This window comes from Bubalus bubalis, chromosome 3 (genome assembly GCF_019923935.1).
Source record: "Bubalus bubalis isolate 160015118507 breed Murrah chromosome 3, NDDB_SH_1, whole genome shotgun sequence".
Taxonomy (NCBI): domain Eukaryota; kingdom Metazoa; phylum Chordata; class Mammalia; order Artiodactyla; family Bovidae; genus Bubalus; species Bubalus bubalis.
This window is the reverse complement of record NC_059159.1, coordinates 4897472-4921676: the sequence shown is the minus strand read 5'-3', so window position 1 is coordinate 4921676 and position 24205 is coordinate 4897472. Positions and strand designations below refer to the sequence as shown.

Here is a 24205-nt window from a genome sequence, read left to right as displayed (position 1 = left end):
CAGCCCGGCATGGTGGATGTCGTTAAAACGTGACCCCTTCCGTGTTCCATATGAGGGTCTGAGGTGTGGAAGTGAGGTGGTGTGTGCAGAGTTGTGTGGGTAAGTGGCGAACCTGGGTTCTCCTGACAGCCAGCCAGCGTGCCCCAAGCTGCGCTGTAATGTCCATCAACACGGAGCGTCTCCAGGGACCCGGGACGGTGTGAAGGGGGAGGATCCTCGTCCCCCTCCTCGTCACGCTCTAACCTTTCCCCGTCCTTCACCCATCACAGGGATCCACCCGCAGCTCTGACGCCACAGGAGGGCGTTGCTTAGAGGCCAGGGGCCCCGTCCGCCTGGGTGCTCCGCTCTGGACGTCCTCCCTTCACGTGCCTCCTTGGTCTTTCAGGAATTTAGCCCTTGGAATTGGGATTCAGAACTTCCCGGAGGGCCTCGCCGTCAGCCTGCCCTTGCGAGGGGCTGGATTCTCCACCTGGAGAGCCTTCTGGTAAGTGCTGCAGATGCCGGCGTCAGGGGCCAGGGCCGGGTCTGTGGTGGAGTTCAGGGCAGTCCTCCGGCCGGCTTCTCTCTTCAAGAGCAAGCTCTTCCGGCTCTTAACCTTTTCTGGGCCGGAAGTGAACCTGGAGTTTCCAGAAACACTGGCCATCTGGTTAGATCCTGCACCCCCAAGGCTCATCCCTTGACCTTCAGCCCCTACTACCGCTGAATAGGAGTTTCCTATTTTCAAAAGCCCTCCAGGGATAGCCACGCCCACTCAGGGTGGGGTTTTCTCCCCCGCCAGTGGGAAGACCCGAGGCAGCTCTGCAGTCCTCTGGCCCTATCACAAGCCCTGGGTAGGCTCACTCACCCCAGTCTGTCCTCAGGGGCCATCACACCAGCGCCCATCATGACGCTCGTCAAGGTGAGGACCAGGGTTCTCTCAGCAACATCTAGGCAGGTGAAGCCTGTGGTGCTCACACTTAATGTTTTCATAATCCCAAAGGGCTTTCTGGGGCTTCCCAGGTGGCTCAGTGGGAAAGAACCCGTCTGCCAATGCAGGAGACGCAGGTACCATCCCTGTGTCGGGAAGATCTGCCGGAGGAGGAAATGGCAACCCACTCCAGTATTCTTGCCTGGAGAATCCCATGGACAGAGGAGCCTGGTGGGCCACAGTCCATGGGGTCACAAAGAGACACAACTAAGTGCCTGAACAAAGGGCTTTCCAGTCTGTTTCCAACTTTTACCTTTCCAGTGACCTGGAAGGTGCGTCCCCAGGCTTCAGAGGAGGGGCCGGGGGCCCAGAGTGTCAGATAATCAGCTCGTCACGCAGTGGTGCCCAGGCTGCCGTTTCTTCTGCCTCTCAGCTCATAGGGCCCCAAGCCTCAGGACGCCTCTTGGTTAAAGCAGTCGCCACTCTAGAATGTTTGCTGAGAGCTTTACAGGACTGCTAACAACAGTTAAAAAGCAGCTTCCATTTTATAGGGTCTTATGATTTACAAGTTCTTGCGTATACGTCAACCACTTTATTTCCATCGTTATCATCTCTTCCTCTTGTCGTGCGAGACGACGGAACAGAGCTTTTGAGAGAAGGCCAGCATGACGACCCCAGAGATTTTTTTGTAACATCAGTTCCCTGCACCTGGGAACCGTGACTGTCATCTCATACAGAAGGCCCAGGGCTGCGGAGGGGCGGGAAGAGGGCCCCTGCGGTCAGTGTCCAGACCCTGAGATGAAAGTTTCTATTTAACTGGACACACTCAAGAGCTGCAGAGGGTGCTCCGAGCATGCAAGCACGGAGCAGGAAGCAGCGGCTCCTTTGAGAATGCGGCAGTGCAGACTGTGTCTCCCCCATGCCCTCCATCTGTTTCTGGTCAGGGCAAGCGGGGACTGGGTGCTGGGAATTCACAGTCCTAGCCTGTCCTCGGTGGGAGGGCAGGAGGAGAGGCTGTCACTCACCCCCATTTTACAGATGAAGGGACTGAGGCTCGGAGCCAGATGCCCACCGAAGGAACAGTGGGAAAGATGTCCCAGCACCTTGCGTGTTGGTGTTCAGCCCGTACAGGTGTCTCTTGCTGGTGGGGCTCAGCCATGGGGCTCAGGTACAGGCTCATCTTCAGGCACTGAATTCTCAGGGCTCGTGGGGGCTGCTGTTTTAATAGAGCTCATGGGATTCCAGCCTCCAGACACCCTCAGATAAAGGGTGTTTTCCAAAGGAAAAATCTCACCTTAATCCAAGGAGGGGGTGTTGTGGGGAGAGGCCCTCACTGTATACCCGGCCAGGTAGGTCCACCTTGTGGGCAGGGGTCGGCGGGTGTGGCTCCTTCAGAAGGGGTGCCATTGTGGCCGGAACCCCCACACACACCAAGCACAACCCAAGTCCTTGCAAGTGTCTGCCCCACCGCTCCTCGTCAGTCTTCTAGCCTTCAAAGGACAGAGTAGCCCTTGGCTGGTGAATGGCTGGCGGTATAACAGCAGTGTGTCCATACAATGGGATATTATGCAATCATCAAAGGGATGAAGTCCACTTGTTACAACGGGGATGTGCCTTGAAATAAGCCAGTAAAAAGGATAACCTATTGTCTGACTCCATTTATAGGAAACATCCAGAGGGGGGAAATCCCTAGAGACAAAAAGTAGATTAGGGGTGGTCAGGGGCTGAGGGTAGGGAGGCACAGGGAGTGGCTGCCAGTGGGTATGAGGTTTGTTTTGGGGGTAATGAAAACCGTCTGGAATTGGATTGTGGGGAAATAGTTGCCTAACCTCGTGAATACACTGAAAACCACTGAACTGTACACATTCAGTGGGTGCCCCATTCCGTAGGAGAATTCTATCTGAACAAGGCTGTTATTTTAAGAAGACAATGTGGGAAACTTAAAACTCTAAAATAAACCTGGGAGGGGGTGCCTACACACTGTGTAATAATAGGGAGTTGGGAAAACAGACAGAGGTGGTGTTAATAAAAACAACACACAAAGAGGTGATTTTGCCCAGCGATGCAGAATCTGACGTGGAGGACAATGCATACCTTTTGGAGAGCAGAGGCAGCCCGCGGAGCACGCGGGGTGTCCACCCGAGCCTCCCCGAGGGGACGCGTCTGTTCTCTCCTAGGTACGGGCAGCTCAGCGGCATGGTGGAGCCTCTGGCCGGGGTCTTCGGCGCCTTCGCGGTGGTGCTGGCCGAGCCCATCCTGCCCTACGCGCTGGCCTTTGCGGCTGGCGCCATGGTCTACGTGATTATGGATGACATCATCCCCGAGGCCCAGATCAGGTGAGAGCCGCCCCGCCCCAACCCGGCCAGGTCTCCCTCCCAGCCGCGCCGCGCCCCCCCACCCCCCGCATCTGCGCTGCCTTTTTTGGCCCCTCTTTCCTACACCTCCACCTCTTCAGGCCCCTTCCCAAGGTCATCTCCACCCTCTCGACTGGGTTCTTTGAAACCGAAAGAGGAGTAACAGGCAGGTGGGTGGAGAGTCCGACGACCTGATATCAAGCCCCACCCTCCACCCCCAATACACAGAATACTGTTTTGTATATTCTTTCTCTCTCTCTTTCTCTGTCTCTCTCTGTCTTTCTCTCTCTCTAGATTTTACTGGGGCTGGAAGGAGGGAGAGGTGAGCTCTACAATGTTAACCACAGCTGCACCTCCAGGTCTTCATTGTCCAGCTATAGGCCAGGTGTTGGGGGGGCAGTAGGGGGATCCCTGCCTTTATTTCCTTTCGGTTTTCCTAGCAGAATGATTTTAAGGCTGGTGTACTAGGTCAGGTGTGTCTTCAGAAAGTCACTGCCACTTTTTGCTATTCGGGCATGGATTCCAGAGCCGTCAAGGTCACCTTGTGGAAGTTACTTCTCCGGACCTCCATTTTCTCACCGGGAAAATGGGGATGATAACAGGACTGACCTCATCTGTTGATCCTCAGGGTTTACATGATTTAGTTTACCTGACATGTAGTGTTTGTCCCTTAGTCGTGTCCAGCTGTTTGCAACCACATGGACTGTATAGCCTGCCAGGCTCCTCTGTCCATGAAATTCTCTAGGCAAGAATAATGGAGTGGGTTGCTATGCCCTTCTCCAGGGAATCTTCCCAACCCAGTGATCAAGCTCAGGTCTCCTGCTTTGCAAGCAGGTTCTTTACCATCTGAACCACCATGGTCAGATCAGATCAGTCGCTCAGTCGTGTCCGACTCTTTGCGACCCCATGAATCGCAGCACGCCAGGCCTCCCTGTCCATCACCAACTCCCAGAGTTCACTGAGACTCACGTCCATCGAGTCAGTGATGCCATCCAGCCATCTCATCCTCTGTCGTCCCCTTCTCCTCCTGCCCCCAATCCGTCCCAGCATCAGAGTCTTTTCCAATGAGTCAACTTTTCGCATGAGGTGGCCAAAGTACTGGAGTTTCAGCTTTAGCATCATTCCTTCCAAAGAAATCCCAGGGCTGATCTCCTTCAGAATGGACTGGTTGGATCTCCTTGCAGTCCAAGGGACTCTCAAGAGTCTTCTCCAACACCACAGTTCAAAAGCATTGATTCTTTGGCGCTCAGCCTTCTTCACAGTCCAACGCTCACATCCATACATGACTACAGGAAAAACCATAGCCTTGACTAGACGAACCTTTGTTGGCAAAGTCATGTCTCTGCTTTTGAATATGCTATCTAGGTTGGTCATAACTTTCCTTCCAAGGAGCAAGCGTCTTTTAATTTCATGGCTGTAGTCACCATCTGTAGTGATTTTGGAGCCCAGAAAAATAAAGTCTGACACTGTTTCCACTGTTTCCCCATCTATTTCCCATGAAGTGGTGGGACCGGATGCCATGATCTTCGTTTTCTGAATGTTGAGCTTTAAACAAACTTTTTCACTGTCCACTTTCACTTTCATCAAGAGGCTTTTGAGTTCCTCTTCACTTTCTGCCATAAGGGTGGTGTCATCTGCATATCTGAGGTTATTGATATTTCTCCCGGCAATCTTGATTCCAGCTTGTGTTTCTTCCAGTCCAGCGTTTCTCATGATGTACTCTGCATAGAAGTTAAATAAGCAGGGTGACCAGCATGGTAAGCCCTAATAAAAGTTACTTGTGACTATTGGGGGCTCCCCAGGCGGCACTAGTGGTAAAGAACCTGCCTGCCCATTCAGGAGACTAAAAGACACAGGTTCCATCCTTGGGTGTGAAAGAGCCCCTGGAGGAGGGCATGGCATCCCGCTCCAGTGTTCTTGCCTGGAGAATTCCATGGACAGAGGAGCCTGGCGGGCTTCAGTCCATGGTATCGCAAAGAGTCAGACACAACTGAAGCAACTTAGCATGCACGCTTGTCAATATTGCTATTTTTTTATTGAAGTATAGTTACTTTACAATGTTGTATTGGTTTCAAGTGTACAGCAAAGTGATTCATTTATACATATTTAGATATTCTTTTTTGGATTTTTCTTTTTTAAAGTTTTTTTAAACCAAATTTATTTTACTTACTTTGATTTGGGGCTATACCCTGTACTGTGTGGGATCTTAGTTCCCCAACCAAGGACTGAACCTGCACACCCTGCTTTGGATGACAGCATCTTAGCCACTGGACCTCTGGGGAAGCCCCTCAGATTCTCTCCATTGTAGGTTGTTACAAGATGTTGAATATAGTTCCCTATGCTCTGCAGTAGGTCCTTGCTGTTTATCTGTTGTATATATAGTAGTGTGTATCTGTTAATCCCAAGTCAATATTATCATTGTTACTATTATTATGAATAGGAGTAGTGCGTTTCTCTCGGAACTGGACACTGGAGGATGCTGTGAGCTTGGACGTTGTTCCTCGGGGCATCCAGGGCTCACTCTCTGCCTTTCCTTCCCTCCTAGTGGTAACGGGAAACTGGCGTCCTGGGCCTCCATCCTGGGCTTCGTGGTGATGATGTCATTGGACGTTGGTCTGGGCTAGTGCTGAGACGCTCCGGACCCAGGAAAGGCAGCGCGAGGAGACGGCCACCGTTGGCTTCGGCAGGACCAGCCTCTTTCTTCACATGCAAACGTTTTCCTTCCTCTCCTTTTTCATCTCATTACCTTGATTGACTCTGATTAAAATATGACACTTTTTAGATTTCTTTTGAGGGAGATAGTGATTTTATTTGGAATTTCAAGCAGGCCCAGAACTACAGATTTGTGCTTGGCCACTATGTAGAATCTTTCTTCAGTGGGATGACCAAGGACACGCAGATCAGGGAAATCTTTTGTACCTTCAGTCGCCCTCCCTAGACTCAACGGAAGTTCCTCAAGGTCACCTCCAGAAGCAAGAGAGAAGTCTCCCAAGCATCTGACTCAGAAAGGCCAGGAGACAGCTCTTATCCATCCTTCCTGCTCTTTTATCGCTGATCCTCTGTCCATCAAGACTGGAACAGGAGCATCATAGACAAAGCAACCCAGGGAGGAATTTACCTTCCTCTTCCTCCCCCACGGGGGATGCTGCACGGAAGGAGGCACAGATGAAAGGAAGAAAATCAGCTGGTCTTTTCTTTTTCTCTTTTTCTGAAGGCAGAGATTGGCACTGTCAAAGGTAAGGGAATCAGGACAACTGTGGATGCGCAGTGAGCCCTGTGAACCGAAGACAGAGAGGCGCTTTGATTAGAGACCTCAGCTCTCTCTAGATTCCAAGAGCAACTCATTCTGCCATGGTCTCCAAGTCCCCCAGACGTGTTTTTATAAACTTACAGCCTTCATTTTTCTAAGAGCCTTGGGGATACCAGAAAACTGCTAGAACTCAACCTCTTCATTTACTTATGGAGGGAGTCACTGAAGCTCACCTAAGTGAATACAAGACTAGGAATCTGCACTGGGTCTTCCTCCTTTGACTATTTGGTAACTTGTAACCTCACCCAGACCTCCTAAGCTGTTTTACTGGATTTTGGTCAGAAAACTCAGGATGAGACAGGAAGAAGGGTAGAATAACAAGAGGTATTTTTTTACATTTCCCCTTTAAAGTAAATTTTAGCCAAGTCATCATTCTAAAATGACCCCTAAAGAATGAGATTTGAATGAGACTTGAAGCCAGTCTGCTCCCTAATCTATACACACAGCTTCTCCTGCAGGGGTGGCGTATCTTGTCTACTTCAAACGTAGCCGAGGCCTGCTGTTCTCGCTGGTCAAAGGCACACGGGACCTTGAGTGGGTTCTGCTGATGAGGCAGGCAACCCAAGAGCCAGGTGTTAAGGCGTTGTGTGATCAAGGCCCACCCCAGGTTGACATGTCTCATCGCTTCCAAGGGTGGATACACTGTTCTGGGAATGCCCTGTGCTGCATCTATGTACCTTCTTCCAGAGCACTGATGATCAACATTAAAGACACGTTCAGAAGTTTGATTGGTGGAGATTCATTGGTTTGGTGGTTGGCATATGGGTGTTTTTATGTCTTTGTAACAGAGTTCTACATAATGCAGACTTCTTTCTGATGGACAAGACCTCATAACTGTGATTAATACCAATAAAGGGGATATTGTTGTGGATGACCTGTGCTGTGTCCAGTCCTTCTCAAAGCTGCCTCTTTCTGGTGGATGATATGAGAGCTGACTAGAGTTAGTCCTAGCCTCTGCCCTACCCATCACCAGGAGCAGCAAAGGAAAGAGCTCAGATGGGAAGGGCTAGCTAGATTCATGGTTGCAGACAACAGCATCCAACTCCAGTTTACTTGGGCAAAGAATTTAATGGAAGGTTATCAGGGAGCTCATAGGGTCTGTGAAGAATCAAACTTGAAAATGGGCTAGATCCAAGAAAACTAGAGGTCTCGGGAGTGGGTTGCCATTTCCTTCTCCAGGGGATCTTCCCAACCCAGGGATCAAACCCGTCTCCTGCCTTGGCAGGCTGATTGTGCCACCTGGGAGGCCCCAGAGCTCTGGGAGTGTGACCCAGTCACATCTTAGAAACAGCTTGACTTGGATGCTGTGGTCCCTTGATCCTGGACCATTACTCAGATGCCGCTACTTGATGCCCCCAGCATCTCCATGGGGAAGAACTCTAGACTGATCCCAGTTGCTTGTGCCCTGGCCTCACATTCAAACTTCTGAGCAGAGCAGGGTCATCTAGCTGGCAGAGTTTGGATCCTGTGTCCATGAACCAACAGGTCTTGCCCTCTTACTAAGACTCCCATAATAATGGATTTTCCAATTTTTGGAATGAGTTCAGAGAGTGGAGAGCCAAAAGAATAAAAAAATTAACTGTATTGCAGCCTCACTCTCTTGCTGTTCAACATCTATATACACTTCCCTCCGTTTTTTTTAATTTTTAATTTTTAAAATTATGAATTTATGATAACATTTATAGGAGAGTTGAAAAATACAGAACAAAGTTACATACCGTTCTGCTGTATATTACAAATATTTTCTAAGTGGATAAGTTAAGATTTTTATTGGAGTTTCAATATCAAACTCTCAAAAATTAATAGAATGAATAGACAGAAAAGTAGAAGGATACAGTAGACCTGAAAAGTCCTATGAGTCAATTGAACATAATTAAAATTTATACAATTCGGGCTTCCCTGGTGGCTCAGATGGTAAAGAATCTGCCTGAAATGCGGGAGACTTGGGTTCAATCCCTGGGTGGAGAAGATCCCCTGGAGAAGGAAATGGCAACCCTCTCCAGTGTTCTTGTCTGGAGAATCCCATGGACAGGGGAGCCTGGCGGGCTACAGTTCATGGTGTTGAAAACAGTCAGACACCACTGAGCAGTTTTAACTAAGCCCACAGCACGTAACAGCAGAGGGAAAGCTCTATTCAAGTTTCCATAGACTATAAACCAGGAGCTACTGCTGCTGCTGCTAAGTCACTTCAGTTGTGTCCGACTCTGTGTGACCCCGTAGACGGCAGCCCACCAGGCTCCCCCGTCCCTGGGATTCTCCAGGCAAGAACACTGGAGTGGGTTGTCATTTCCTTCTCCAATGCATGAAAGTGATAAGTGAAAGTGAAGTCGCTCAGTCGTGTCGGACCCTTAGCGACCCCATGGACTGCAGCCTACCAGGCTCCTCCATCCATGGGATTTTCCAGGCAAGAGTACTGGAGTGGGGTGCCATCGCCTTCTCCAATAAACCAGGAGACACTGGACTATATCCAGGGACATAAAACAAGATGCAAAAATTTCATGGTCTGAAGGTATTGAAATCATAGAGTCTGTTCTCTTATCACTGTGATTCTTCTTCTTCTTTTTTTTTTTCTTAAAAAAGAAAGCAAAACCTTTCTGCTTGGATAATGGAGCTATCCCTCAGGCAATCTAAACTTTGTAATTCCCTTTTCCCTGGAGACTAGCTGCCCCAGTAGTAGGACACTCCTTTCTTGGACACAAACCCTCTAACCAGGCAGAGTCCAACGTTGACTAGAGTGAGAGTCGGTCGGTAGAATGCAGGTGGCAGTACGCCTCCCTCTTTTCCTTCAGACCTGCCTTGTCTGGCTGTGGGAGGAATGATGTCACATGGTGATTACTCGTTCTGAACAAACACCCATTTTACAGAACAATATCTCAGCCTCATTAGATGCTGTCTCACAGCTAAAGTTTATCACAAGATAAAACCAAATCTTGTATAATCTGTTGTTGGTGTTCAGTTGCTAAGTCATGTCCAGCTCTTTGCCACCCTGTGAACTGCAACTCACTAGGCTCCTTTGTCCTCCACTATCTTGCAGAGTTGGCTCCAATTCATGTCCATTGATTCAGTGATGCCATCCAACCATCTCATCCTCTGCAGTCACTTCTTCTTTTGCTTTCAGTCTTTCCCAGAATTGGGGTCTTCTCCAGTGAGTCAACTCTTCACATCAGGTGGCCAAAGTGTTGGAGCTTCAGCTTCAGCATCAGTCCTTCCAATGAATATTCAGGGTTGATTTCCTTTAGGTTCGACTGGTTTGATCTCCTTGCAGTCCAAGGGACTCTCAAGAGCCTTCTCCAACACCACAGTTCAAAAGCATCAATTCTTCAGCACTCTTTATGGGCCAAGTCTCACATCTGTACCTGGCTACTGGAAAAACCATAGCTTTGACTATACAGACCTTTGTTGGCAAAGTGATCTCTACTTTTTAATTCACCGCCTGGTGTAAAATGGTTGAAAATAGATGACCGATTCTGGAGGACAGGATCAAATTGTAAGGATATCTGCCATCACCTTCCCTCTTTGACTGTAGAGTGAATTCCTCAGTCAGAAGCAATGTTATAGGATGTTATCGGATGCCATGATGATAAGATGGACAAGAAGTTTATTGCAAATTCAGACATACGAGCCGCCTCTGTGAAGAGCAACCTCTGCCTTTTCCATAATGGAAGAGGCCCGAAGCAATCAGTGTGCAGCCAGGCAGCGCGTGGGGTCACTGGCGTGTCATCAGTGTGCAGAGTCAGGGAGCATCACATCCTGTGAGCACGCTGGCCAGGCTGATGGATGACGGACAGCCAGGGCTTGAGCCCACGCCTTGTTGCCTTGACAGCGTGGCCACTTTTATTCTTGAATCAGTTGAGAAAGCAGCGATGTCCCTGGGGAAAGAAACTGTTACTCCTAGATTGTCTTCGCCGCTTAATAACAGTCTCCTGCACAGTGGAGCCTCCAGGTGCCCTTTCACTGGACAGACAATTATTTTCACAACTGCCCCTTTCTGAGAGGCGCAGCCTTCTCTGCTTCCCCAAATGTCTGTCACCAAACCTCTACTCTGGCTTCCTTTCATTGCTTGACCATTTGACCAGGCCATCTATCACTGTTCATAAACCGATGCAGCTTCTTGCATCAAATCATCTTTCCTACCAAGCGGGCAGATGAGATGTAGAAATGTGTGCTTAGAATTCTCCCCACTGGGAGGTTTTCTCGTCACCTGCTGTCCTCAATGGCAGTATAACACTATAGCAGCCCATTTCTAGAGGGGTCAGCATATCAGAGCCAGCCCTAAACTAGCTTGAGCAGTTTTTCCTCTTTTTTTTTTTTTTTTTTTTTAAGCTGCCAGCACCACTTCCCAGGACTGCCTCTTGTCTCTCATATCCCTGATTGTCTGATGGTGGGAACATCTCATTCCCTGAAGACTCTGCCTTTGATGGACCCCCTTGAGTCATCCCAGGGGACTGGAATGAAAAGTGGTGGGGGCCATATGAGCGTCTGGATCTTCTCCAGGGACATTCTCATCTTGTCTCGCTGAGGAAGGCACCAGAAGGCCATTAGTTAAGACTGTGCCAGGCAAGGTGCTTCCCACCCTGGCCACCTCCTTGAATCCTCCTTGACTTGTGTGTTACAACCACGCCTGACAATGAGGTGGGGTGGAGGATCCAGGAAGCCGTACTCACCAAGGTGGTGATGGGCAGAGCTGGTTCTGCTCTGTACCGAGGATGCCCCACTGAACCTCCCGCCCCTCCTCCCTTAGAGCTTTCTTGACGCAACATCCTACACACCTTCACCTTCAAGAGAAGTTGGTTGAATCTGTGGAAGTTGGCCAAATGGGGGCCTAGGGCACTGTTCTTTTTCTTCCTCTCCTTGCTTTTAAATCAAGGTATGATTACCTATGGGCTTCCCTGGTAGCTCAGCTGGTAAAGAATCTGCCTGCAATGCAGGAGACCCTGATTCAATTCCTGGTCGGAAAGATCCCCTGGAAGAGGGATAGGCTACCCACTCCTGTATTCTTGGGCTTCCCTGGTGGCTCAGAAGGTAAAGAATCCACTTGCAATGTGGGAGACCTGGGTTCGATCCCTGGCTTGGGAAGATCCCCTGGAGGAGGGCATGGCAACCCACTCTGGTGTTCTTGCCTGGAGAATCCCTATGGACAGAGGGGCCTGACGGGCTACAGCCCATGTGGTCACAAAGAGTAGGACATGACTGAGCGACTAAGCACACCACAGCACATGGTTACGCATAACAAAAGGCACCAATCTGGTGTTTATGCACCAAATTTTAAAAATTTCTGGTTTATGTTGGAGCACAGTCGATTAACAGTGTGTTAGTTTCACATGTGCAGTAAGGTGATTTGATTATACAGATATGTATATATCCACTCCACTTCAAATTCTTTTCCCATTTAGGTTATTATAGAGTGTCGAGCAGAGTTTCCTGTGCTATACAGTAGGTCCTTGTTGGTTACCTGTTATAAATATATTGCTGCAGTGAGCTGCACCAATTTTTAATTTACACACCCAAGACTGGCCCTTACGGCCGGGTCTTCCAAAGGCCAGGGCTCCCCAGCTCTCGGGTCATCTCCCTCTGGCTACTGCCCTGGTCCCAGGTGTCAGGCGCCCAAGTGTGCTCAGGGCCTGGATGTACACGTTCCTGGAACCTCAGGGGCGCGGTTTACCTGCTGGGGCGGGGCCCTGGCAAGGGGCGGGGCCGCGTGGTGGGTGGGGCATGGGCGGGGCTTCGCGCCCTGGGACCATCCTCCCGCCCTCGACCCCTGAGACTGCACTTGGCTGCTGGGAAGCGGGTTCCACTTCCCCAAAGGGACCCCTGCCTCCCGGCGCTCCTGCCCTCTGTGGCTTGTCCCTTCCACGGATGCACGCGGGTTTAGTGGGGCGGGGGATCTTTATACAGTTTGAGCGGTGGTCTTTCAGGAAAACAGTGCACCAGTGCAAAAAAATTAGGCGCAAGGCTTCGGAGGGACGCCTGTGAGCCAGCATGCCTGCGGTCCAGGCTCCATTGGCTTTAGGTAAGTGCACTCTGGTCCCCTGCGCGCCGTGAATTCACTCTGCTTGAGGGCAGGGCAGGGAGGCCTCCAGTTCCAGGATTCGAGGCTTCAGCAGAACTTCGGGAGTCCCATGTAGTGAATTCACTTTTGGGGAAAGGAATGGCAACCCACTCCAGTACTCTTGCCTGGAAAATCCCATGGGAGGAGCCTGGTAGGCTACAGTCCACGGGGTCTCAAAGAGTCGGACACGACTGAGCGACTTGAGTCGGACACCACTGAGCGACTAATAGCGACTTCACTTCTAGCACAGCGCAGCCCCGCAGCCTGTTCCTGGGCAGGAGGAGGTCCCTCCGGGCGGGTTCAGTTCCTCCTGGTTCCCCTCCTCGCAGCAGGATGCAGGCGGGAGACTAGTCCTGGGCCATCGATAGAGCTGCGGGGAGACAGCGACTCCGCGCCCACGTTGAGGTTCAGTTCAACCCTCCTCTCTCTCTGTTCTTATCGACTTGACGGTGTCCCGGCCCTGCCAGTGCCTTGGCAGCAAAGGGGTCTTACATGGTCACCGTCTGTCCCCCAGAGCCGGCCCTGAGGCTTGGGCAGCTTCTCACGGGGCTGCACAGCTGGGGACCCCGCGGCATCCTTAGGGCCCTCGCTACCACCTTCTGTTTCAAGACACGGAGGATGTGGACTGGAGGATGCACCAAAAGGGCAACTTGGTCAGTGGGATTAACCCCAGCGCCCCTGCACCCCATGACCCTCCCCCAAATTAAAAGATCAGCCTGGAAATTGGGTGGAGCCTTTTCTGATGAGGTCTCCATTCTCTGGCAGACTACAAGCCACAAAATTGTCTTTCACTGGCCTTTCTCCATCCAGCAGGGAGGGGTGTTGTTCTAGGCTGTTGGGAGTTGGTGAGGACCCAGCCTTGGGGTTTAAGGGCAGACTAGTGTCTCTTTTCAAGCTTCCCAGGTGGCTCAGTGGTAAAGAATCTCCCTGCCAGTGCAGGAGATGCAGGACACGTGGGCTTGATCCCTGGGTCTAGAAGAAGGAAATGTTAACCCACTCCAGTATTCTTGCCCGGAGAATCCCACAGACAGAGGAGCCTGGTGGGCTACATATAGTCCATGGGTCGCAAAGAGTCGGACACGACTGAGTGACTAAGCACACACACAGTGTCTCCCTTCACTTGACCTCCAGGAAACCCAGGAAGTGCCAGGGAAGAAAGGAAACAGGACAAGCCAGAGGGCAGGGGGCTAGGGGAAGAGAGGAGAGACCCTTAGCTGGTTTTGTTTCAGTTTTCCAGGTGTGCAGTAAGGGTGTACTCCCTTTTCTGAACTTTGCCTTTCAGGGCTCGAATTCAGCATGCACTTGGGTCTGCAGCCTGGATTGGTCACTCCCACACCCTGGAAGGTGTCCCATGGAAACAGACAGTGAACTGCTCCCTTTCTGCTTGTCCCGTGAAAATGCTGGTTGAACTTAATACGTGAAATGATAAAGAATGTAAAAGTGTTTGTTTGCTAACACGCCTGCAATACAGATTGAAAGGAAGAAAGACCACTCTTGCATAAATGGTACATGAATCTGCAGATTTCTGCCAGGTGGACACTGGTCATATTTGGTCACTTGGCTGGAGATGGCCATTGGACTAGTCCTCTGTGTCATGAGGCAAACTTGCACAAGCCGAGGACAGAGGGGTCTTAATTGTGGTCAATGCCTTTATTTAGACTTAGGAACTTTTACAGATTGGCTCCCGACGTGAATTCCATGGCTCTGGCCCTCTAAAGCTCAGCCATTGGCTACACTTTGCAGGCAAAAGGACAGAACGAGGATGCCTCCTGAACAGAGTCCCATGACAGATCAGTAAGAACACACAGACCCAGAAGGCCCCTAAGAATTTCTTTATATGCCTGTACATTCAGAATGTGTATAATGATGTGTGTAATAAAGACAACACAAATCTGGTAGGTCAAAGTCAAGCTTCAGCTTTCTCCCTTTGGAACCCAAACTTGGACGTGAAGCGGGTGTTTCAGGTCATCTGGTGAAATAGAACGGATTGTGCTGTGGAAACCAGAAAGGTTCCATGAACTCGGACCGTCCTGCTTCCTAAGAGCTGTTTCCTTCCTGAGTAGGTTATGCCTGTCTAGGGGGGAGGGATGAGATAGGCATGTGTGTGTGTGTGTGTTTATTTAATGTAGAATTCTTGGCACATGGAAAACTCCTGGCGAACCTACCAGGTTGGCAGGTGCTGAAAGGTAAAATCCTCTTTTCCTAATCCAGAAAAAAATTTGGATGCCAGTTTCCCCCTCATCATCCCGCTCTGCTGGGCAGAGGGCCGCCTCTCCTGGCACTCGGGGCAGGGGGCACCCAGGTACCAGCTACAGTGACGGCCGCTGGCTGGATGACACAGCCATTGAGCTTAAAGGGAGAGTCAGGTTGAAACCTTTTCCTCAAGGGGCTCTGTCCTTCAGTGCGCAAAACCAAGGTGAAAACAGGTGGATGGTTTAGCCTCACGTTAACACATTATCGACCAGAGACGTATCAGTTCATTTTTAGCGAGTGACCCAATGAACATCACCATGCAACGTTGTTAGAGCTTAAAATTGATTACAGATTCATTGTACAACTTAACGATCGTCGTTATCATTCACATTTTGCTCTGTTTGGTTTTTGTTCCAACCCTATGTATAAGCGCAAGCGTAATACGGTAAAAAAAAAAAAAAAAATTTTTTTTTTTTAAAATTAAAAAAAATGACACATCGAGAAATTTTGAGTGAAGAATTTTTTGGTGAATTTTGTGCAGCTACTTTCTTCGATGGTCCCAGCGACATATGTACTAGTGTCTCAGACGGTGACAGATCGTCAGAGTATAGTTCTGATTCAGACGGCGTGAATATGAGACCAACAAAAAGACAAGAAACCTTAGTGATTGATTCCAGAGAAAGCGATGGCACCCCACTCCAGTACTCTTGCCTAGAAAATCCCACGGATGGAGGAGCCTGGTAGGCTGCAGTCCATGGGGTCGAGAAGAGTTGGACACGACTGAGCGACTTCACTTTCACTTTTCACTTCCGTGCATTGGAGAAGGAAATGGCAACCCACTCCAGTGTTCTTGCCTGGAGAATCCCAGGGACGGGGGAGCCTAGTGGGCTGCCGTCTATGGGGTCGCACAGAGTCGGACACGACTGAAGCGACTTAGCAGCAGCAGCAGTGATTGATTCTGATACGGAAACTGAAAATGAAACTCCAGGCGCTGGAGAAGTCTTCACAGGTTCGTCTGTGTAACTATGGAGTGTAATAACCTGCAAAGTGTTAGTGAAATAACAGAATTAAGTTTGGGCTGGCCCAAATAAAAATTACCAGCCACAGGTGTTAGTTTCTGCAAACCACCCTCCCCCGCCTCCCCGCCCCGGGCAGTAATCGTTGAGGTTAGGACTGAGGAGAGATGGGGCCGGTTGGAAAGGAGAGAGGGAAGTTAACAGAGATGCAGCTGACAACCCCGGCACTGATGGAGAAAAGTACCTAGATGCCCAGACAAGCTGGCTTTGGGAAAAGGCACGCTTCCCCAAGGGAGCACCCTTGGACTTCACAGCACCAGCCTCGTGTCTGCACGGTGATGACAATGAAGATAGCGTGGCAGATTGCAATCAGCCTTGGCAGGGGAGCTCCTAGCAGGGCTTTGTGGTTTGGAAAAGTGCAGCAAACAAGTAGGGTACAAGGCTCCCCCGAAAACACTCCCTTCTCTGCCCAGGGCGGCCACCACCCCCTACACCCAGGTTCCTCCCACTGCCAGTTCAGCGTTCATGGTCTCCCTCCTCTGGCGAGAGGAGGTCAGGGAGGCTGATCCCAGCTGTCTGGCCCCTGGAGATATGACCCATGAACCCCCGATGTCCTGCTCCTTGACCATGCCTCATGCTTGGGTCAATACCATTCTTTGTTCAGATATTGTTGGCAGATGTAGAGGGAACTCGAGCCAGCTCAGGATGTCAGATGCTTAAATAAGTCGAGAAGAAGGTCAGCATTGTGCCAACCAGAAGAGAAGCTAGGACCTGTGCATTCAGATGTCAAGGTGTTATGATTCAGATATCAGTTCAGTTCAGTCGCTCAGTCATGTCTGACTCTTTGCGACCCCATAAACTGCAGCATGCCAGGCCTCCCTGTCCATCATCAACTCCTGGAGTTCACTCAAACTCATGTCCATTGAGTCGGTGATGCCATCGAACCATCTCATTCTCTGTCATCCCCTTCTCCTGCCCTCAATCTTTCCCAGCATCAGGGTCTTTTCAAATGAGTCAGCTCTTCGCATCAGGTGGCCAAAGTATTGAACTGGTGATTTTTGGTATTCCCTCCCTAATGGTCGCCTCGATCCGCTACGAACAAAAACAGCAAAGATGCGGCAAATTCCATTAGTGCGAGAGCAATGTGCCAGTTAGGAATGGAGCCGCTGCTTTCTCAAAAATCACTACAGAAATAATAGCGAAGTCCTTCAGGCTCTTTTGCTGCTTTACCTGGGAGGACCAGGTGATGAAAAGGGATTTTTATCAGCTGTTCTAGCTAGCCGACCTGCCCTTCCTTCTATTTAATGTCTTTGTGACGTCTTTTTTTTTTTTAATTTTTTTAAATTTATTTTGTTTTTGGCTGTGCTGGGTCTTCGTTGCTTTCAGGGGCTTTTTTCCTCATGGCGGTGGGGTGGGGGGACGCTCTCTACTTGCAGGGCATGGCTTCTGTAGCTGCAGCTCCCCGACTCTAGAGCACAGGCTCAGTAGTTGGGGCGCACAGGCTTTGTCGCTCTGCGTCATGTGGGATCTTCCCGGATCAAGAAGAAGATGCTTCTTCCTCATCTTCTTTTCCACTGTAGCTCATCATCACAGGGTATTTCGTATGGTTCTCTGCCCTGTGCAGTAGGACCTTGTTTATTCGCTCTAGATATCATAGTTTGCATCTGCTAAGCCCAAACTCTCACTGCATCCCTCCCTGACGCCCCCTTGCCCTTGGCAACCACGAGCCTGTTCTCTGTGTGATATCTTTTTAAAAATCATCCCTGCATCCTTGATTGGGCTTCCCTTGTGGCTCAGCTGGTAAAGAATCTGCCTGCAATGCAGGAGACCTGGGTTCAATCCCTGGGTTGGAAAGATCCCCTGGAGAAGGGAAAGGCTACCCGCTCCAGTGTTCTGGCCTGGAGAATCCCATGGACTGCATAGTCTATGGGGTCGTAAACAGTCAGACACGACTGAGCGACTTTTTCACTTTTCAATTTCACAGCCTTAATTACAGTATATCCCGAGTTTAGCAACTTCCTTTAGAGTCCCCCTGGTCTCTACTGTGTGATGTAACTCTGTCCTATGGCAGACACATTTTGCGAGTGACGGTCAGTAGATGCTGGTCTGGATCCTACCCAAAATGACGAGTGGTTCACTGTCCAGCATGGGCAGGTGCTGACTCACCTTTGTACTGTCTGGACTGAAAAAAAAGCAACGCCAGGTTTGCTTTAGCCAGTACCATTTAAAAGCATGGCTGGGTCTGATCGGCTGCCTTACGATGCCTGTGTAAGTTCCAACGCTGGTAGGTTTATTCTTTACTCTTTTCTCTTTGCAGATTGGTTTTGTTTACCTTTTTCTTGTGAAGGGTTTTGAACCTACACTCAGGTAAATAGAAGGGCGTCACGAACCCCACGTACCCATCACCCAGTTCCAACAGTCATCCACTCCTCTCTGACTGTTCCGCCCCCCTTCCTCATCATTTTTAAAGAACATTTATTTATATTTATTTATTTGGCTGAGGCAGGTCTTAGTTGCAGTACCTGGGGTCTTTCATTGCAGCCTGCGGGATCTATTTCCCTGACCGGGAATCAAACCCCGACTCCCTGCATGGGGATTAAGGAATCTTTAACCACTGGACCATCAGGGAAATTCCCCTTCTTATTTTTAAACAAAAACCAAAAAAAAACCTCAGACATTGTGCCACTTTATGCATTTAAGCAGATCTGTCCGCATCTTGAAAAGGAAAGGATTTCTTCTAGACATACACAAAGGAACACTGTAAAATTAAATATTATATATTTCTTATTCCTTCTCTTTAAATTGAGCAGTGGCCTTGGGTCAAAAACAGTAAAATTTAATGATTGAGCTCAGACATCCTGTATTCCCAAAGGATTCGCTGCTTTTCTCAAAACTGATTCATGATCTCATTTCATTCCCATAAAGAAGCCTGTGGGGTAGGCATAGGAAACGGGGTCCAGGGGTTGTGGCTGAATTGGCCCTTGTGGTAGCTCTGAACTTTCCTTGCCCTCACGGCCTGGCAGATGGTGCCAGTGACTCCATCCCAGAGGGACACGCCCTCCTCTCCTGTCCCTTCCCACTGTGCTGAGCACCAGGGCCAACCTAGCATTCTGCAAAGGAACTGTGGTTTGCCAGAGGAAAATGCTTGTGCGTTCCTGGCCAAAGTGACTGGCAGTCACGTGGATGGAGTGTGGAAAGAAGGGGCTGGCTGGGAATGGTTTGCAGGGCTTGTCTAGAAATACACACAATAGCATGGGCAGCCTCCAAGGAGGGCACTTCTGGGTGCTCGTAGGATGCGAACCCCCAAACCTCTGTAGAGCCTGCCACCTCTCCAGCTACAGAGGACAGAGCGACACCTTTCTGGCTGGTGTTGCGTTTGTAGGCCATCTCATTCGGGAAGTCATACTTCCATCCTCCCCTTCCCAGGCGGGGTTCTGGGACTTTAAACTGCTGGCCACATGAGTGGGGTTGGGGGTGGGCGTGCCCGGCACACGTGCCCACCCTGAGTGCTCCGGTAGCTGGCGCGGCCCTCTGCCCACGTGGGAAGATGATTTTCCTTTCTTTCCTTTTATTTTTGTTTTCATAGCCTTATATTTTATAATCATCAAGTGAACAAATATAAATATTTTATACTTTAAGCTTAGATATATTCTGTGCAGAAACATTGCTTCTTAGTTTTTTATTTTTTAAATTACAAAAGCAGGATAACACCTTTACAGGAGACTTGGGAGGTACAGAACAAGGTTGCATATAGTTCCACGATATATTGCAATTATTTTTTTAAGCAGATAAACATATTTTTAGTTGGAGTTTTGATATCAAACTCTTGAAAATTTATAGAATGAACGCACAGAGAAGTAGAAGGACATTGTAGACTTGAGGAGCACTGTGAGCCAATCCAACATAATTAAGATTTATACAGGTTTCACACAACAGTAAGATGCTGCTGCTGCTGCTAAGTCACTTCAGTCCTGTCCGACTCTGTGCGACCCCATAGACTGCAGCCCACCAGGCTCCCCCGTCACTGATTCTGTTCAAATGGGAAGATGATTTTTTCTTAATACAGCTCACTCAGGGCTGGTTTTAAGAAAGGATGGGTCAGAGATCCACGGACACCTTCTCGGGCCCTGCTTGGCTTCTGGGAACGAGAGCTAGCGCCCTGCCGCCTGGCCCCCAGGACCCGGGTCCCCACCCGGCCCTGTGGAAGGCTGACTGACACTTTGCATGTCAGCTGGAGCTGCCTGCTGCAGGCCCGGCGCCCGGCCTGGATCTTAAGTCCCTTTGTGTGCGGCGAGGGCCCTGACAGGTGCTGATGGATGGGGCTTCCTTGCGGACCCCGAGAGCCGTGGGCGGGGACAAAGGGGTGCATTGTTTGGTGGGGCAGGCCCCTGCCTGCGAACCCGCTCATTTGCCTGACGGTGGAGACAGGTGTATCACAGGCTCAGCGTGCCGGAGCTTCGCCGGGTGATTAAGATCTTGGCTTTGTTCCCCAGGGCTGGGCTTAGAGGAGCAGATGTGCAGAGCAGAGCTGCCGTGATCCCTCCACTCTCCTGGAACCTGGACCCTGACTTCGCTTCTCTTAGTCTGGGCTTCCGAGTGCTCTGTGCTCAATCACTCAGCCGTGTCCGACTCTCTGCGACCCTGTGGACTGTAGCCCGCCAGCCTCCTCTGTCTATGGGATTTCCCAGGCAAGAATACTGGAGTGGGCTGCCATTTCCTCCTCCAGGGGATCTTCCCGACCCAGGGATGGAACCCACGTGTCTTGTGTTTCCTGCCTTGGTAGGCAGGTTCTTTACTGCTGAGCCACTGGGGAGGCCCCTCTGCTCCTAAAAGCAGTGATTTGTTAGGGGTGGGAGACTTTGGAATCTGTCCTGAGCTCTCGTTCTGTCAAACTCCATGGGGAGGAGCAGGGCGAGGGACACCCTCGCCTGCTGAGTGGAGGCTGTGTCCCCTCCCTGTTGGCGCTGCAGGGACCATCTCTTACCTCCCGCGAGACTCCTCCAGCCTGACCCTCCCCTGCCAGAGAACATCACCTGGGTCGGTGCTTTCCTTACACCTTCTGGGTTGTTACCACAAGTGCTCCAAAGCATTCTCATCATTTTTTAAATTAAAATCTTATTTTTATTAAGGACCAGGTAATTGAAACATAGTCAAACAGCGTGATAACATTTTTAAAGAAAGGCAGCAACGCCCTGCCCTTCTGAGTGCTGAGAACTGTGCAGCCTTAGAGACGTTTAAGGGTCGAATGAACAGCATGTGTCTTATTAGTCAGTGCTGGTCTGCTGGAAGATGGGTCATGATTTGGATCAGGACTTTTTACATTTGAATGTGCATTAAAAAGAAAATACCCATAGTCCACTCCTGGGCATATATTCAGACAAAACTCCAATTTGAAAAGATCCATGCACCCTAGTGTTCATTGCAGCCCTATTCACAATAGGCAAGACATGCAAAGAACTTAAATGTCCACCGATAGATGGACAGATAAAGAAGATGTAGTATGTATGTACAATGGAATATTACTCAGCCATAAAAAGGATGGAATAACTGTATTTGCAGTGACATGGATGCAGCCAGAGATGATCATCCTAAGGGAAATCAGCCAGCCAGAGAAAGACACGTACCGTATGACACTGCCTACATGTGGAATCTAAGATACGACACAAGCGAACGCATCTGCAGAATTGAAACAGACTGAGTCACCAAGTGGGGCAGGGAGGGGAGGCGTGGGAGCCTGGGCTTAGCGGATGCAAACTAGTGTATACAGGAGGGCTAAACGACAAAGCACAGGAAGCTACACTCAGCGACCTGGGATGGACCACAGTGGAGGCGATACGAGAAAGAAGGTACATGAGTGTATGCCTGAGTCACTTGGCTGTGCAACAGAAATCAACCTTGAGGATCAGCTACACCTCAGTAAAAGTTTTCAAAAGCACCTGTAGAGCCTACCAAATGCAGATTCCTGGATTTGCTGTCCTGCTCATCGGACAGGGCCTGGGAATCTGCATTTAAGAGCGCCACCCAGGGGGTCCATTTGTGACCAGGTTCCCGACATTCATTCCAGCTCCAGGAATCTGCCAGGGCTGCATGCATAGATCTTCAGATACTTTAGGAAGGCTGTGTCCTTACAGCTCTCCACGCCTGACATTTTGATAGGAATTTGGACATCCTAGACCTTCCGTCTCCGAGGAACTTTCCACTCAGCAGGCCCCTGTTGGCTTTGGGGACAGCCTGGGGGCTGGGTTGGAGGCAGGGTTGCTGCAGGACAGGTGGGAAGCCCCATGGCACTCCATGCTCTGTTACTCCAGAGTTTTCCTAACTGCCTCGGGCACGTGCGTGCACACACACACACACACGGGCGTGGCCACCTGCTGGAACGAAGGGACCAGAGGCTTCTGCGAGTGCACTGTTCCGGCGTGTACCTGCACACGGTTCCAAGGACGTAAGGAAACCATCTGGCTTGAGATGGAGTCAGAACTCTGTCCCCTTTGAACATTCCAGCAGCCGTCGTGTCTCTGCCTGGCCCTGTCCAGATGTGAGAAACGTTGTCGTGGGAACACCTCCATCTCTCCCCCTTCCCTGTCTCTCTGTACCACTCCACACATCCTCTGAGATCCAGCCTGCCTCCCTCTCCATGACCGCCTCTTCAATGTCCCTTAATGTAATTAAGGCGCTGAAGAGAAAGGGGAAGCATGGGACAAGCCTGGCATTAATGATCGTCCCCCTCTGGGCGCTCCTCCCGCTGGCCTGGCTCTCACGCCTGCCCTCCCCGCTGTGTCTCTGCCCCTTTCATTCCCAGCTCTCCTGGGATCTGGTGCTGTTTTTATCGACAGCCCATTTTCCCGCCGCACAAAGGGGTCCTTTGTCACAGATCCTTCCAGATGTTGAGTATTTGGAAAATATTCTGATCGGAAGGCATTTGTCCTTCGAATGCCCTGAGACGAGGAAAGAATCCAGGACAAGGACTCAGGAGGGCCAGTCCAAGACCTTGGAACTGGGACTCCCTGAGGGACCTGGGGAGACCATGGTGCTCTGTAGCATTGTGTCCCCCATCCTCATCCATTTGGCCCTTGCGGTTGGCTCTTGGCTCTTGTTGCGGTTCACTCGGCACTTGACTGATGTCTCTCTGCATACTTTTGCATTGGCTGAGCTTGGTCACATGTCGTTTTTTTACTTAAAATATTTCTTTATTTGGCTGTGGCAGGTCTTAGTTGCAGCTTGTGGGATCTAGTTCCCTGAAAGTGTTAGTTCCTCAGTCATGTCTGACTCTTTATGACCCCATGAACTGTAGCCCGCCAGGCTCCTTGTCCATAGCATTCTCCAGGCAAGAACACTGGAGTGGGTCGCCATTTCATCCTCCAGGGGAATCTTCCTGACTGAGGATCGAGCCCAGGTCTTCTACTCTGCAGGCAGATGTTTTCCTGTCTGAGCCCCCTAGCTTCCTGACCAGGTATCAAACCCAGGACCCTTACGTTGGAAGCACAGAGTTTTAGCTACGGAACCACCAGTGATGTCCCTGTTTTGTTTTTTTTAAGTGACTAAGCGTTGGGCTGGCTCAATGCAGCAATAGAAAACTAGAATCAACTCATAGCCTGGCGATCCAAGCTCAGCCAACAGGCAACTTAAAGCCAAGTTGCCCAATTGCGTCCTTTCCAGATTGGCAGAACCAGTCAACTTGCAGACCTGCCAATGTGGGGATGAAGGACTGTGGCTGTGAGACACTGAGTGTGCTGTGGCTGGCTTGTGACACAGTTGTGCCAATAACTGATTACTATGGGGGGATCCAAACCCAGGAAAGACTCACCTGCTAAAAGTCCATTCACCCCATTCTTCTTCTTCTTCTTCTTTTTTTTTTTTTTTTTACTAATTTATTGCTTAATTTTTGGCTGTTCTGGGTCCTTGTTTGCAGCGAGGGCTTTTCTCTGTGGCGAGTGGGGTCTCCTCTTGGTTGCAATGCCCAGCTTCTCACTGCGATGGCTACTCTTGTTTCGGAGCATGGGCTCTGGGCCGAGTGGGCTTCAGCAGTTACGGCTTCTAGGCTCTAGAGCACAGGCTCGGTAGTTGTGGTGCCTGGGCTTAGCTGCTCTGTGGCATGAGGGATCTTCCCAGATCAGGCATCGAACTCGTGTCTCCTGCATTGGCAGGTGAATTCCTTACCACTGAGCCACCAGGGGAGCCCTCAAAGCCCATCCTTAACCATCTTGTCTTGGACTCTTGTCCCGCAGGCCATGAAACATCCAAGAAATATTGACCTGGGTGCCCAAGGCCATTCCCTGGGTGCCCAGAAGTGCCCAGAGACCCTTTGTCCAACCTGGGTCCCATCTTATGATCCTTGTTGTAGAGAGCCTTCCACCTTACTGGAAGAAGAGAAGGACA

At 50.2% G+C, this 24205-nt stretch overlaps 1 protein-coding gene across 9 annotated transcripts in view; it reads left to right on the top strand.

Moving 5' to 3' along the window:
• Positions 1–15235, top strand: part of SLC39A11 (solute carrier family 39 member 11) — a 386666-nt gene extending 371431 nt beyond the window's left edge. For 3 of the 9 annotated variants that reach the window (XM_025279390.3, XM_025279389.3, XM_025279392.3), the window contains exons 9-11: positions 386–484; positions 3085–3243; positions 13903–15234. In XM_025279390.3, coding sequence (XP_025135175.2) covers positions 386–484; positions 3085–3243; positions 13903–14041 — 397 coding nt within the window. In that variant the 3' untranslated portion in view covers positions 14042–15234. Of the gene's footprint in view, positions 1–385; positions 485–3084; positions 3244–4943; positions 5019–5806; positions 7443–13902 lie in introns of those variants that run through there. The other 6 variants (XM_025279394.3, XM_025279393.3, XM_025279396.3 and 3 more) reach the window with 5 other exon arrangements.
• The last annotated feature ends 8970 nt before the right edge of the window (positions 15236–24205 follow it).